At 40.9% G+C, this 14,406-nt stretch overlaps 1 protein-coding gene across 1 annotated transcript; it reads left to right on the plus strand.

Annotated features, from left to right (window-relative positions):
- The first annotated feature begins 2,925 nt into the window (after positions 1–2,925).
- On the plus strand, positions 2,926–13,648 carry anpeplb (alanyl (membrane) aminopeptidase-like b). The gene is made up of 20 exons (XM_023815342.2): positions 2,926–3,613; positions 4,267–4,409; positions 4,573–4,712; positions 7,072–7,192; positions 7,510–7,664; positions 8,096–8,209; positions 8,303–8,446; positions 8,612–8,677; positions 9,029–9,094; positions 9,200–9,342; positions 9,700–9,788; positions 9,990–10,123; positions 10,425–10,480; positions 10,954–11,101; positions 11,219–11,307; positions 11,395–11,505; positions 11,853–12,020; positions 12,154–12,294; positions 12,741–12,822; positions 13,168–13,648. Exons 1-20 carry the CDS (start codon positions 3,042–3,044, stop codon positions 13,324–13,326), a joined length of 2,841 nt encoding a protein of 946 aa, XP_023671110.1. The 5' UTR covers positions 2,926–3,041; the 3' UTR covers positions 13,327–13,648.
- Positions 13,649–14,406: the final 758 nt, after the last annotated feature.

Raw genomic sequence — 14,406 nt, forward strand, 5'->3', positions numbered from 1 at the left:
CAAAAACTGGTGTGTGTTTCATTTAGTTACATTTCATTTGAATTGGATGGGCATAGCAGTTCCGGGTGTCATGAGTTAATAACCTGAAGAAAACTATAGACCTGTGCATCATAGAACTAAATGATCTATGTGTTTTTAGTCACCTGAATGAAAGAAATGTCTCCTGAAGCGTCCATTTCCTTAGTTTCCCTAATCTACCTCCCCACTGTCAACAATGAATCTCGGAAGAAAAAAGCTACTCCCACCACACTCAAGAGCGCCCCCCCACAAGGCTCTACTGGTACTGCTGGAGAGTTGCTTTATGCTCACTGGGAATTAAAAGGATAGTTACATAAATTAGCTGGTGCCATGTTAGGAACAGAGGGTGTAATCATTTGCTGTGCTGTTTTTATCAGCGTGAGTTAGACCTTGTGTGGTTGTCATGCACCATTGTTCACCAGAAACCTGCCATGTTTATTAGCTTTGTTTCTGTTTGCTTGGTGTATGACTGTACGTTGCACACTGCACTCTGTTACTCGATGGGGGAAGCAGATTGTGGGTCAGCTCTACTCAGTGCTTGCTGACTTATTACATTATCAATTAAAATTGTATTTTTCTCCTTAACATGAATATTTCAAGTAAGTATTTAGGTATGAAGTTATCCTATCCAAATTGGCAAGATTTTCTAATAAACAATTACAGCAAATTAGTTTGATGTATTTTTATGTAACTAAAATGATGGAGAAAATAATGGGAGCATCTAACAATGTATCAAGCAGCAAATAAGGAACTTGGCTACTCTGCAGAGGAACTTCCCTCCTCCATGGGTGCTGTCATACACGTCCGGAGATGGTTGGAGGGGGACATCAGGCCATTGCTCTAGGAGAAAAGCCATCAGTTCATTACGGGATGAATGATTTGGAAATTTACATTGTTCTCTTGAACTTCCTATAAAGCTTCAATGATGCTTGTACTTGTAGGCTGGGGAATCCAGCTTCATCCTGGTTTTACTAAAACCATTTTAAAATTTCTTTATATATGGGAACATCATGAGGGATTAGAATTCTCACCATAAGGTGCATCTGGTCCTTGCTTGGAGGCATTCTTTGGCAAACATAATCCCATCTGCATAACAGGTGACAGATGACTTTTCAGACCATATTATTTTTTTACATTGCTCTGGGCTCCTTACAGCAGGTTAGGCGTCTTTGTGCATTGGCCTTGGATACAGGTTTACAGTCGGGCAGTTGTGCGGGCACCCCAGGGTGCCCTAGGAATGACGTCATGCTTCGTGCCCTTGCCAGGATCCATCCCTGGTCCTGCCATAAATTCCAGCTCTGTCAGGCTCATATAACTTACAGTTCTTGTTGCAACTGAGTCACAGAGGCGCCACTATTCTTTTTTTTAGATCGTGTTGGTCCTTGTTTAGGTTAAAACTATCATGATTAAAGTTGTCTTTAATCAGATGCCTTTCATCGCTGACATGAACTGTCTCGAACATTTAACTCTTACTTGGATGCGGTATTGTTTTTTTTACCATAAGAGGTCTCTCAGTAAAGGCAGTAATAAACTCATTTAACAATCATAACACAACAATCAAAACACGTTTTAGTTTGTACTTTGTACAGTCATAAACTAATCTTACACAACATGACCTGTGTGTCGTTTCTGACGTTTTAAACTTGCTTTCAGAAGATGACATCTTAATTCCTAGTAGTTGAAACTTCACTATGCTAAAATCTTTGTTCAGTCTATATTGAATGTACAACCTATCAGTGCCATTAAAAATTAAATAACTACCAAGAACATGTGACACTATTAAAATAAAAATAAAATCGCATTTAAAATAAAAACAAACAACAATGCAAAAAGCAGAGTTTATGAAACGCAGAATAATACAGTTTTACTTTAACAAAACTTCCTGAAAAAGTACAAGGATTTTCTTCAGCTATAATGTTAAAATGATATACTAATCGTCTAGGGATAAATAATCATTTGAGGTCATACGATTGTGAAACAAATGCCTATAATCTATTAAAATAATATGATTCCTTGGTAATTAATTATGTATTAAAGAAATAAATCCAAGACCCATAGAGGAATAAGGATATTCTATTATTTATTGTTAGTTTAGGAGCTCGATGTGCATTGCATTTAAACATTATGCTACAGATATGATACTAGGTTGACATTAACTTTCAGCAGAGTGCGCTTAGACTGAGAAAGTGTTTTGAATGTGTGGAGACATACGACTGCAGTCTTTTTATACAATTCTTTTTGAATCAGCAGCTTGGTCTGTAATATTTTATTGTTTTATTATTAGAAAAATATTGCACCTTGAATTTTTACACTTCAGGTCAGCACGATTACAATTTTTAAATGTTAATGACGCTGTAATAAAATAAAAGTGTGTTTGCCTTTCTTTAGTTAGTCAGGCTACGACACTCAGAAAGCTAAGCATCTGCAGTAATGGGGCCTGATTCCAGTTACTTGTCCCTTAAATTTCCTCAGTTTTTATGACAAGCTGAGTAAGGGAAAATATCGTCGTCATTTTCCAAAATCTTGGAAATCCAGTTGCTGGGTGGGGGGGGGGCTTTAAAGACTGGTCAGTGCCCCCAAGGACTGGGTGGGAGTGTATGAATGTCTGAGAGAGGCTGACAGTGCTGTGAGCAGCCTCTGTTTTCCCCAGTCAAAAGGGGCTGCGGGGGCCGAGGTGGACACCCACAGCCAGTCTGAGGATCACTGGGACATGCGAATATGCACTTCGCCCCAGCACCGGCCCCTGCCCAGAGGGTTCTCTGCTCCCAGGGGCCGAGGTGGGTGGGGACGGTTTCCAGATGCAGTAAACCGAAGGAATGATTGGGCTAAAGTGAACATCGACCTGTTCCGGGTGCTCGCTGACTGGAAACATTTAATTTTTAATCACTTTGATTTGACTAGGTGCGTGTTGGTGTGGCCCGTGGTGTGTTTATGGGAGGTCAGAGCACGGCAGTAAAGCTATTAAAAGTTGCAGCACTGTTTTAGCTGAGACTTTCTTCAGGAGGCCCACACGAGGCTCAGATATGTTTAAAGGACTGCTCTTCTCCAAGGCTCTGGCCGTGGGTATCGGCGTGGTGACGGCCTCAGCCGTCTGCTCCATGGTGGCAATGGTGGTCATCTACCAAATAGAGATGTCGAACGATCCCCCGCGCCGGCCACCTACGCCCCCCGCCACCACGCCGTTCCCATCCGGGCCGCCTCCGAACCTGAGGCTACCAGACACTCTAGTTCCTCAGATGTACAAGTTGTATCTGCAGCCTCATTTTCACGTCCAGGTGACCAACATTACGAACCAGACCTTCGCTTTCACTGGCAATTCCACCGTGATCTTCAAGTGTGTGAAAAACACAAACAGGATCTTTCTCCACAGCAAAGACCTGAATGTGACGGAGTACCGTGTATCTGATGGAAGGAACACAGAACTGCGTGGAAAACTCAGCTTGACAATGGGCAGCAGCAACTTCATGGAAATTGAACTTGATGGTGTGTTGAAAGCTGGTGAGACATACACACTCTTCACAGCGTTTGAAGGGGAGTTGAAGGATGACATGACTGGATTCTATAAGAGTAAATACACAGTGGACGGGGAAGACAGGTAAGGTTGGACTCAACCTACACAGACCAGCCATTGTAGGTTAAAAACAATACACTAAAAAAATAACACAATTATCATTTCCAGTGTTGGTAAATAGACTAATTTCCCCCATATAACCTTTAGTGAGAGTATGTTTTTTACATAACTTTATGTTTATGCACATATAATAATCCTTAAGCTTGTTAGGAAAATGTTTTTCAAAAAGTAAGTAAAATCATATCATTTCATATCATATCATAACTTACCAGCAAATGTAGCATCTATTGCAAAACTATTTATCCACCACTTATGTAAGATTTCTGTGTGCTTACATACTAAGTGGACATTCAGTAGCCAGTTAGTAAAGAATTATTTAGCCTCGTATGACCAAGAGAAGGCACATGGTCTTATAACGAGTGAGCACTGCTTCCCCCACACAGAACAGGCACACATTACAGTCATTCCAAGTCTTTTTCCATTAAGCTTTCCTTAGGAACTCAAGACTGAACAAAATTCTAGTCAATTCTTCTGTACAAGCTTACATATTACAACCCAGCCCTGTTTATTGGCTATGGCCAACTGCAACATTTACCAAGCCACTCTTTATAAGTGTTTTGTTCGTTGCTTGTTTCTTGCTTATTTATTATTAATTTATACAAATCACCTTCTTTTAGATTCCTAGCAACAACCCAGATGCAGCCTACAGATGCACGGAGAGTGTTTCCTTGTTTCGATGAACCAGCCATGAAAGCTGTATTTAATGTCACCATAATACACAGGGATGGAACCACAGCGCTGAGTAATTCCAACCGAAAGGGTAAAGAGACTCACTCTTCATTTGTCATCAAATGATGTTTTTTAGCTGTCGTATCTCTCTTTGGGTCCTCAAAGTGAAGTTTTTTTTTTCCTTTTTTCATTCTGAGCATGAATACTTAGATTTAAAAGATCATTGATCGATGTTTTCAACAATTCACTAACAGGTCACATTGAGATCACTATCGATGGAGAGACATGGCTTGTTACTGAGTTTAATCCAACTCACAAGATGTCAACTTACCTCTTAGCCTTCACAGTCTCTGAATTCAAAAGAATACCAGCGCTGGGAAACAGTCAAATCAGGGTATGTCATCCTGCTCTTTCTGGGCAAAGGTTGTCTATGAACATTTTGAAAACTTTATATGTTTTTGTGAAACTTGATTTCTTTACATTTTACTGTTATCTCTGCACACAGCCTGTTTTGACTTATGAGGACATGATTGGTCCCCACAAGGGCCAATCAATTTCACAAAATTTGTGACTGAAATCAAAGAACAAAAAAAATTCACAAGTATTATATTTTGTTTGGCTAGAGTTTTCATGCGATGTCACGTCCATAAGCAGAAGATTCCTTCTGTGGGGGCAGCAGTACAAGTACAGAAACAAAGAAAATTCAGAAAGTATATTGGCCAGCATGCATCAGAAGAACCAGAACTTGACAATATTTACAATATTTACAGTTTAATGTAAAGTTTACAGTTACAGTTTTAAGGCTTACAGTTTAATGTAAAGTTTACAGTTACAGTTTTAAGGCTTACAGTTTTATGAACTGTTGTCGTACTGGATGACTTTTTACCACTTTATGGAAAAATAGCTATAATGCAGCATATTGCCTGTTAGTCAGCTGGATAAGACTGATCCATACCAAAACCTCACAGGTCAGCACACTGCACTCCAGCAGCATGTTGATAAACGCAATATTAACTAAAGAACAATAATTCAAATTAAATTTTAAATTATTGTTCTTTAGTTAATATTGCGTTTATCAGCATGCTGCTGCTGGAGTATATGAATTTCCCCTTGGGGATTAATAAAGTGTATGTCTAATCTAGTCTCTATCTCACTTAATTTTGAAGTCTGGAAGCGAATGCAGTGACCTCTAAAGTGGCCAAGCATCCTACTGGTTCCCGTGTGATCATGCACAAAACCTGGATGCATAATATCCAGCAGTGCTGGTGCAGTCCACTTTTGCACCCTACTGTTTTAATGTTGAACCAAGTTACTATGAGCTGTAAACCTTTGCTTTGGGTCGTCCGCAGCTGTTCCTCCCTGCCATAGCCCTCAGGCTGCTCCCCACTGGCCTCCCAGTAGACATCCAGAACTGGAAATCAAAGGATGTGTTTTTGCTCACCATATCTACATTTAACTTGGAAGGATGGTGAACTGCATGTTTTTAAAGTGTTTTTGTCAACCCATTAAAAGCATTAATTACTGAGCTTTGATAAATTGTCACGACTACAATGCAATATTTTGTATTGTATATATTATTTATATTTTCTGTGAGATCTCAAGAATGATTACTTTTGACTTGTGTACACATGTATTTATGAGGTACTTTTCACCATGACACCAGTGGGAAGTTTTTGGGCAGTGGTGGTATAATGGTTAGGGAAGTGCACCTGTAGTTTGCTGGTTTGAATCCCCAACAAGTACCACTGAGGTACCCTGAGCAACGTACCACTCCTTGTGTGCTAAATTAACTGCCCCTGCAATGTCACATATGGGTTAAATGCAGAGGACACACTTTGCTGTAGTATGATAACTATTCGCTTTCAAGTTTCTTTAAGGTATCTTATGTATGTACCTTGTGTTCCTTAGCAATTGAGTTAAATCATTGTTTTTGTTGATGAACCAGGTAAGGAGGTACAGAGAGTTCTATTCTTCCCCTCTGTAGAGCAAAAAGTGAAAATATCTTTGGGATATTTCTTCAGGCCATAAAGCTTAAGATCTGATACAGATTTATGAATAGTGATTTGGAATTGACTGATGTTGGCCAAATTCGTTAAATGATGACAGAATTTGGCAGGGTAACCCTGGCCTGCCAGAGCCCCGAGGTACCAATCACATTGTACAAAAGAATTATACTGTACTTTAGAGTGTATTTTACGTATGTATGTGTATGTGTCTCCTGTGTCATCTACTGATAATTGTGTAGGATGAGTTGGCTCCACATAAGAGAGTTTTCATGAGGCTCGGCCTGGTGCTCGAGGGATTTCCGCTCGTGTTATTTATGTTAAAGGGCAAAACATGTATTTGCATGTCATTCAGGTTCCCTAAACTGTCACATCAGAAGGCTGCCAAATAAATGCAGTCTCCAGGTGAATAGCTAGAAATTCTGGGCCCCCTGACAAAATGTCAACTTGGGTCCCCCGAGCCTCTAATCTATAATGTTATGCAAGGCCCCTCTGTAGTGTGGCAGCGTCCCCGAATCGGTCAGGATATCTGTGCCCCTCTGCTGCCCCGGCCTGCCTCAAGTCCCAGTCTCTATATGCCATGGATCTGTTAAAAGATTTCTTTTAAAACTACAATTTCCTTCAAGAACGGCATTCGGTCGCCTGCATTTAGCACCAGTGTTTCTCGTGTAAATAGATAGTTGTGGCGTTGTGTGTAGGACTGTCATCAGCCTCTCCTCTCCTTGCTGAATCGCCTGTGTTTTTCTGCAGACGTGGGCGCGGCCAGAAGCCATAAGCGCTGGTCAAGCAGATTACGCACAGAAGACTGCGGAAAGCATCCTGCCTGCCTTCGAGGAACTTTATGACATAAAATATCCACTGAGCAAACTAGGTGGGTGTTTTCATGAAATCTCCTTTAGGGAGGCTTACTGTAGATAAAATTCTTCTTCTTCTTCTTCTTCTTATTATTATTATTATTATTATTATTATTACTAGTATTCCCTACCTTGTGCCCATACCTTTATTTTCAAAAATTAAATGTATAGAACAATTTCTTTCTGCAAAGCTCCTACTAGAATAAGTGCTGGTAGAATGATTTAAGAACATAATTACGAACATTATTTTGTATCCTCTGTGAACTTGGAGTTGGAACTAGGAAAATGACGGCAATGTGATCTGGATCTTTCTGTTGCTTGATCTGCTTTACAGAGCAAATCGCAATACCGGACTTCAGCGCAGGCGGCATGGAGAACTGGGGCCTGATAAGTTACCGTGAGGGCGCCCTGCTCTACGAAGAAGGCGTCTCCTCCACAGCAAACATGGAGTGGATTGCCAGAGTGATTTCCCATGAACTGGCCCATCAGGTACAGCAGTGGTGGCTGAGTCAAGTCAAATCTTTACTACAATTAACAGCATGACATGTACCCAAGCAGTACGGGAGGCTGGGCGATGTGCTTTATAGTGTCTTGCCTACGTGTTGCCAGTTCTCATATTCATAATTGAATACATGTGCAAACAGCAGAAAAACCCTATACATCGTGAATGAGGTAGACAATTAAATGGGGGGGTTGTAGACGCCCTTATTGCTGCACATAAATATAATCAAACAGATTAAATTGTTGCCTTTCAAGTAAAATGAGAAGAGAAAATAGATTTATGAAGTTTTACCTGAAACCAAATATTAAATACAGAAATAAAGAGCTGCCCATAGCTATGAATTGTGTTTGCATGCAGATGGAATAACCATGTCATTTTTAACCAATGCTGTTGTTCTGTTTGTCCGTCTCCCGATTAGTGGTTTGGGAACCTGGTGACCATGAAGTGGTGGAACGATCTGTGGCTGAATGAGGGCTTTGCGACATACATCTCCTATATCGGGATCGACAGCGTTCACCCCGAATGGAAAATCGTAGGTTTGCCTTAAGTGATGCGAAAGTGTCTTTTGTTCCATGTCGCGCTGGTTATCCGTGTGTCACTCCTGGGGGGTGGGGCCTGTTTCCAGAGCGACCGTTTCGTCCTCTATGAGACCCAGCCAGCGCTTCAGGTGGATTCCCTGGCCACGTCCCGCCCCCTCAGCCCCAGAGCAGAGGATGTGCAGACCCCTGCTAACATCACACAGCAGTTTGACCAAATCACCTACAGCAAGGTGCTCTCATGATCAAGTCAAATGGGACCTTTTTTTTTTGGGGGGGGGGTCCTTTTTGCCACAACCTTACAGTAGAACAAATACTCATTTTTATTTGTAATTTATCATCAGGTGACTAATATGTGGAATATCTGATGTGTTGTTTGTTTTTTGGTTGTCACTTAGGGGGCATCGATATTAAGGATGCTGTCCATATACCTGAAAGACACCGTCTTCCAAAAGGGCATTAAGGTGACATACTGTATTTCTTTAGAATGCTCAGCATGCAAAATGCTTCATCCAACCAGTTGAGTACTGTCTGTGACTGTCAGTCTTCATACTCAACTGGTGGTTGAAACAAAATCTTGTCTGGATTTTTACATTCAGAACCTGAACTTTCCATCTCTGGTACTTAGTAGGCTTTTCAGAATATAGTATCGCAGTATTCATTAGTTTGTGATGCATATTATTATTTGCCTCCAGCTGGATTAACAACCTGCACATTGCTGAATGTTTGAAACACATCAGAAAATTGAGGTTTAGGTGTCATTATTAGAGCATTAAAGGTGTAAATGTGTCTTTATGTACTTTGCCGTTTCACAGACGTATCTCAAAGCTTATCAGTATAGCAACACTGAGGCTGCAGACTTCTGGAGACACTTACAGGAGGTAAGCTTGGAAAGTGAACCTTAAAAGTGATCGCATCACAAAATTAGCATTAAGAAAGTACAGTATAATGACACTTCTGTCTAACTGAAATGCTGTTTATTTTAGGCCTTAGGACCTGCTGATATCAATGTGGCACAGGTGATGAAGACATGGACCCAGCAAATGGGCTACCCGCTCATAACCATTAACACCAAAACTGGGGATGTTTCACAGCAGCACTTTTTGCTCAATCAAACATCCACCCGCAAGTACGTCCCGCCGCTCGAGTGGAATCCCTGTGACCTCACAAATCTGGCAACGGTTGCCACGGTGACAGTGGTGATGCAGAGTTTTCACATTACAGCGTGCTGCTGCACAGAAACAGCTATAAACCGAGAATGCCCATGCTGCCGAAAAGCCTGTATGGCTGACTCTCTCTGCTTTTCAATGTGTGGATTTCAAGCCAAGATTGTTCCCCCATAGTACAGGAGATCTCAGTGGGCAAAAAACGCAAGCTGGGGGAGAAGGACAGATGAAGGAACATTTCACTTCAATCACCCTGTTCTACGATTCTAGCTCGATTTGTGTCTCGTATCTGTTTTCTGAAATGGTTTCCATCTCCACAGCTTTGTATGGTATGTTCCAGTTCTTATGTTAAAGTCAGGATCAAATGAACCAGATTACAAGTTTGACCCGGTGACTGAAAAAGGTCCAGGTAAGGAACTACTGTCGTTTTTAAGGCTTTTTATAACCATTAACACATAAATACTGATATATTTACAATAATTACATTTCACATAGATACAAGGCTAAGAATGCATATGGACATTTCATCACGATAAAACTGTGTTTGTTATGACTAAATTTAAGGTCTAACGAAGGCATTGTACTTATTATGTTGTAACTGTGTAAAAAGTCAGAAGGCCAGAGTACCGAACTGAAGAAGACCAGTGGCTTCTGGCCAATGTCTACTACACTGGATATTACAGAGTTAACTACGATCAGGGGAATTGGGAAAAACTCCTTAAACAGCTCAACATGAATCCTCAGGTAAGTCACAGGCATGGCTCCCATTATGGACTTTTTTAATGCTAAAATGTTGCTGTTATGCTTTAGATTGAATAGGTGTTTGATCTTGTCAATAACATTACTGCAACTGAGCTTTTTAGATGCTTACACGTTAAAAGTATTCTATGTACTAATACTTCTATTTAAATGTGTATTTCTACATTAATGTTAGACCCTTTTTTAAAAATGAGTTAATATTTATGTCATTTTGAGATTTATATGTGGGAGGATTCAGCATGTAAGTGTCTCTATGTTTTAATTAAAATGAATTAATTGCTTTTAGGAAATTCCAGTCATCAACAGAGGGCAGCTTATTGATGATGCGTTTAATCTTGCACGGTACGTTCATGATTCATGTCATTCCATGCAGGTGTTCATACTGACTCCTTGTTCTGATAACTCTGTCTAATCACAGCCAAGTGCTCAGAATCCCATAACACCACCATACGGACCAAAAAGATCCAAGTAGATTATGGAGCTACTGCAGTATTGGAGCAATATTTTCTGCCCGTTGGCAGCGTCACTGTGTTACATTAAATACTATTTATTACACAACAGTCTTCGAAAACAAAACTGCATGCACACTGTAAACTAATCAACTTACATGTTAACAGCAAAAATAGTCATAATATTCTTTGACTTGATGGTGATTTTTTTCATTTAACTCCAGTTATTTTTGAATAGTAGCGTTGATGGAAAAAAAAAAAACATGCAAGTAAAACAAAATTCTTGCTGCCAGTCTAATCATGTAGGTGTGAGGCTCCCTGGAATTTAACAAACACTGATACAATGCTGATGGTTCTCTCATCTAGAGCCCACCATGTTAATACCACTCTGGCTTTAAACACAACCAAGTTCCTTTACAATGAAACAGAGCTGATACCGTGGGAGTTCGGGTTGAGGAACCTGAAATATTTCATTCTCATGTTCGATCGCTCCGAGGTTTATGGTCCAATGAAGGTCAGTGATTTCTGCAATATCAATGTCAAGTACATTACATTCACACTGGCATGTGACATGAGCATATATCACAGATTAAACATAGAGAGACACTGTGTTTTGCCTTTTCTTCTCTAGGCTTATATGAGAAAGCAAGTCACCCCCCTTTATACGCACTTTAAAAATTACACCGACAATTCCACAGTTCCAGAAGACCATGCTGAACAGTGAGTCATAGTACCTTATTACAGGAGCTGCTATCTGGACATTGACCGTCTGTCTCACGGAAACTGGCGCGATCTTGTTCCTCGCAGGTATAACCAGATCAATGCCATTTCAGTTGCATGTGCCAATGAACTTCCCGAGTGCCAAAACATGGCCAGCGCTTTCTTCAAGGGCTGGATGGACGACCCGGAAAAGAATGCGTAAGAAGGCATCCCATCTGCCCGGTTATGTTTCATATTTATCAATGAACATATAGAAATAAAGGGAAAATTACAATTAATTTACATAAGAAAGTTTTTGTTACTTTCTCAAAGACAAAACAGGGGATGTCCAGGATTGACTTCTATGATTTTCTATGTACTGTGGCCCATCAAAGCACATGACATCACAAGTTATGCTGCATATAAGCAGAAATAAGCTACGAAAACTCTCAAGTTACCTTGTCAAACTGAGTTTCATTAAACTGACAAAGGAATAACCATCTGGATCTAATTTTCTTTTATACTGTCAACAGAGAACTTTTCTAATGTCTCATCAATTGTTCCAGGATACAATCAAACCTGAAGTCAGCCATCTACTGCAGCGCCATAGCTGTTGGAGGGGAAAAGGAATGGGACTTCGCGTGGGAGGCGTACATAAATGCCACCATAGCAAGTGAAAAAGACAAGCTCAGATACGGAATGTCCTGCTCCAGGAACATTTGGATCTTAAATAGGTCAGAGTTATCCGGACTACATGGTTGCCATGGCAATACATGCTTTTACCAGTGGGTTCAAGAAGAAACCACCACATTTTCAGTGTAATATCCTTTATGTACTCTACTTCAAAACTTTTATTCTACCTTCTAGATACCTCACATATACTCTGGATCCGAGTAAGATAAGGAAGATGGATTTTGTTTCCACTGTGAACTACATTGCGGCAAACGTGGCCGGCCAGTCATTAGCCTGGGAATTTGTCCAGTCTCACTGGACGTACATAATCCAAGAGTGAGTCCTTATTTCTGACATGTAATGCAAGAAAACATTAGGAAGTCCCAACAAGTTTCTCTGAATAAGACAGATTTTGATACAATGTTGATAATCCTGGAAATAATTCCTCCCTGTTTTGATATTTATGAATATGAACTTATGGCCATCAGTTTATCATTAACTAACGTACATAATGAGTCTCACGTAGTCTCACCAAACAATAAAACAATATTAGGTTAGCATGGGACAGACAATAATGCCTAGTACAAAGGTTAGACTGGTTACCAAGGAATCAGAGATTTTAATTGATATACATATTTCCTGCTTTGTGAATTTTTTTTCCATTTCCTTGTTTAGAATTTCGAGTGCTTCAGTTGCCACTTACATAATCATGTATGACTGGGAAACCCAAGCTAGTACATTCTTTTAGCTGCTGTTCAATGTATGTATATTTACTCATTTAGGTATGGTGGGGGAATAATGCCACTTGGAAACCTCATTGATGGAGTGACGGAGAGATTCTCCTCAGAATTGGAACTTAAACAGGTGAAGGTGCATCGTACCATTCCAATAAATGTCTGTATAGCACCAGTACTTTGATGCCAAAGCTCTAGAAATCCCAAACATCTTTTTTTGTCTGTTGTTTTGGCTGTTTTGTTTTGTATCAAGCTGAAGGTAAACAAAGTGCTACCATGGAGAGACCAAACTTCTAAAGTTGATTGTTTGTCGTTTACGCTGAGCTTCTTTAGGGAGGTTCTGACCTCACTTTATCCAGTGGGATGGGCACTTCTGACATTTGACACAGATGTGACACAGAAGCGCTGTGACAGAGCGGCAGACGGGTGCGTTCTGAGGTCCTCTCTGATGTTACCTCCATCTGTCTCCACATAGCTGAAGCAGTTCCAGAAGGACCACGGGCCGGATTCCTTCGGCTCTGCCACGCAGGCCCTCGAGCAGGCCATTGAGAGGACGGGGGCCAACATCAAGTGGGTAAAGGAAAACAAGCAGACTGTTCTGGATTGGTTCCAAAGAGAGCCGGCGGACAAATGAACTTCACAGTGAATTTCCAAAGAATTTATTTATTCCGGAAATACAAGAAATGGCAGTGGTGACCGGTCAGGAAAGAAAAAAGCATATCGCTACCTTCACCTCAGTGGTGGTTGTTGTTCAGTTACTCAGTCTATTGCTGGGTCCATACGACCATATCAGGGACAATTTTTTAACACTTCAGACTGAGGAGGAACATAGGAATTTTCAAACAAATATCATTTATCTGTTTATTATGTCTGTCTATTAATATTTTAACTGCATATATAGGAAATTTTCTAGATTGTCAAAAAATCCTTTTATCAAAATAAAACAGACCAAGGTACGTGGTGTTGTGTCATTGAAGATCAGTCTTTCTGTCCTTTTAATTATTCCAAATGCTTATCCAGTACACAGTCCCGGGGAGGCGTGAGGCACAAGGCAGGGGACAGGGGACACGCCAGCTGGGCTCTCACCCCATTGCAGGGCACATGTGATATACTTTGCCAGCCAGGGGTGGGTAGGTATTACCTGTTTATTACCTACTTTAACCAGAACATTCACAGACACTGATTAAGAAACCCCAAGATGACTTGCCAAGTTAACAACCACCATCATAATAACATTTAACTTCATGCAGGATTAGTTAATCCGACTCTATCAGGTTAACTCTGGGGATGTAAAACTCACTTTGTGGCACCCCCCCACAGGACACTAAATTCCTGTTTAGCACCACATTGGTACACTGGGGGCCTGATCAGCTTCGTCACGAGAGCAAGGTTATCACATGGTATCTGTGTAACTCCCTATGTAAGTGACTCTAAGTTAGTGTAGGATCTCGTGGGCGAACATGCTTCCACTCAGCACGTCTGGCCTCACCGGGCTGTTTACTTCCTGCCCGATGTGCAAAGTCTGTGTGATGATGTAACAGGAGACCCTGCAGCTGTCCTGGGGAACAAGGACGTCCCGTTTGAGGCAGCATAAGACATTCGCAGTGGCCATCTGGAGTCTGTCCTCTGCCTCTTCGAGGCACAAGCAGCAGCCTCCGACCGCATCCTGTGAGGAGGCGCCTACGCCTGTGTCCTTTGCCGTTATTATTTTAGA

The sequence above is a fragment of the Paramormyrops kingsleyae genome, chromosome 13, assembly GCF_048594095.1.
Source record: "Paramormyrops kingsleyae isolate MSU_618 chromosome 13, PKINGS_0.4, whole genome shotgun sequence".
Taxonomy (NCBI): Eukaryota; Metazoa; Chordata; class Actinopteri; order Osteoglossiformes; family Mormyridae; genus Paramormyrops; species Paramormyrops kingsleyae.

Bases quoted from the DNA above. Each gene is read 5' to 3' on its own strand.
- anpeplb (XM_023815342.2), top strand. From the start codon at position 3,042: ATGTTTAAAGGACTGCTCTTCTCCAAGGCTCTGGCCGTGGGTATCGGC. The intron at 9,343-9,699 runs GTACGTCCCGCC...CCATCTCCACAG, and splicing joins AATCAAACATCCACCCGCAA to CTTTGTATGGTATGTTCCAG. The intron at 11,308-11,394 runs GTGAGTCATAGT...TGTTCCTCGCAG, and splicing joins CCAGAAGACCATGCTGAACA to GTATAACCAGATCAATGCCA.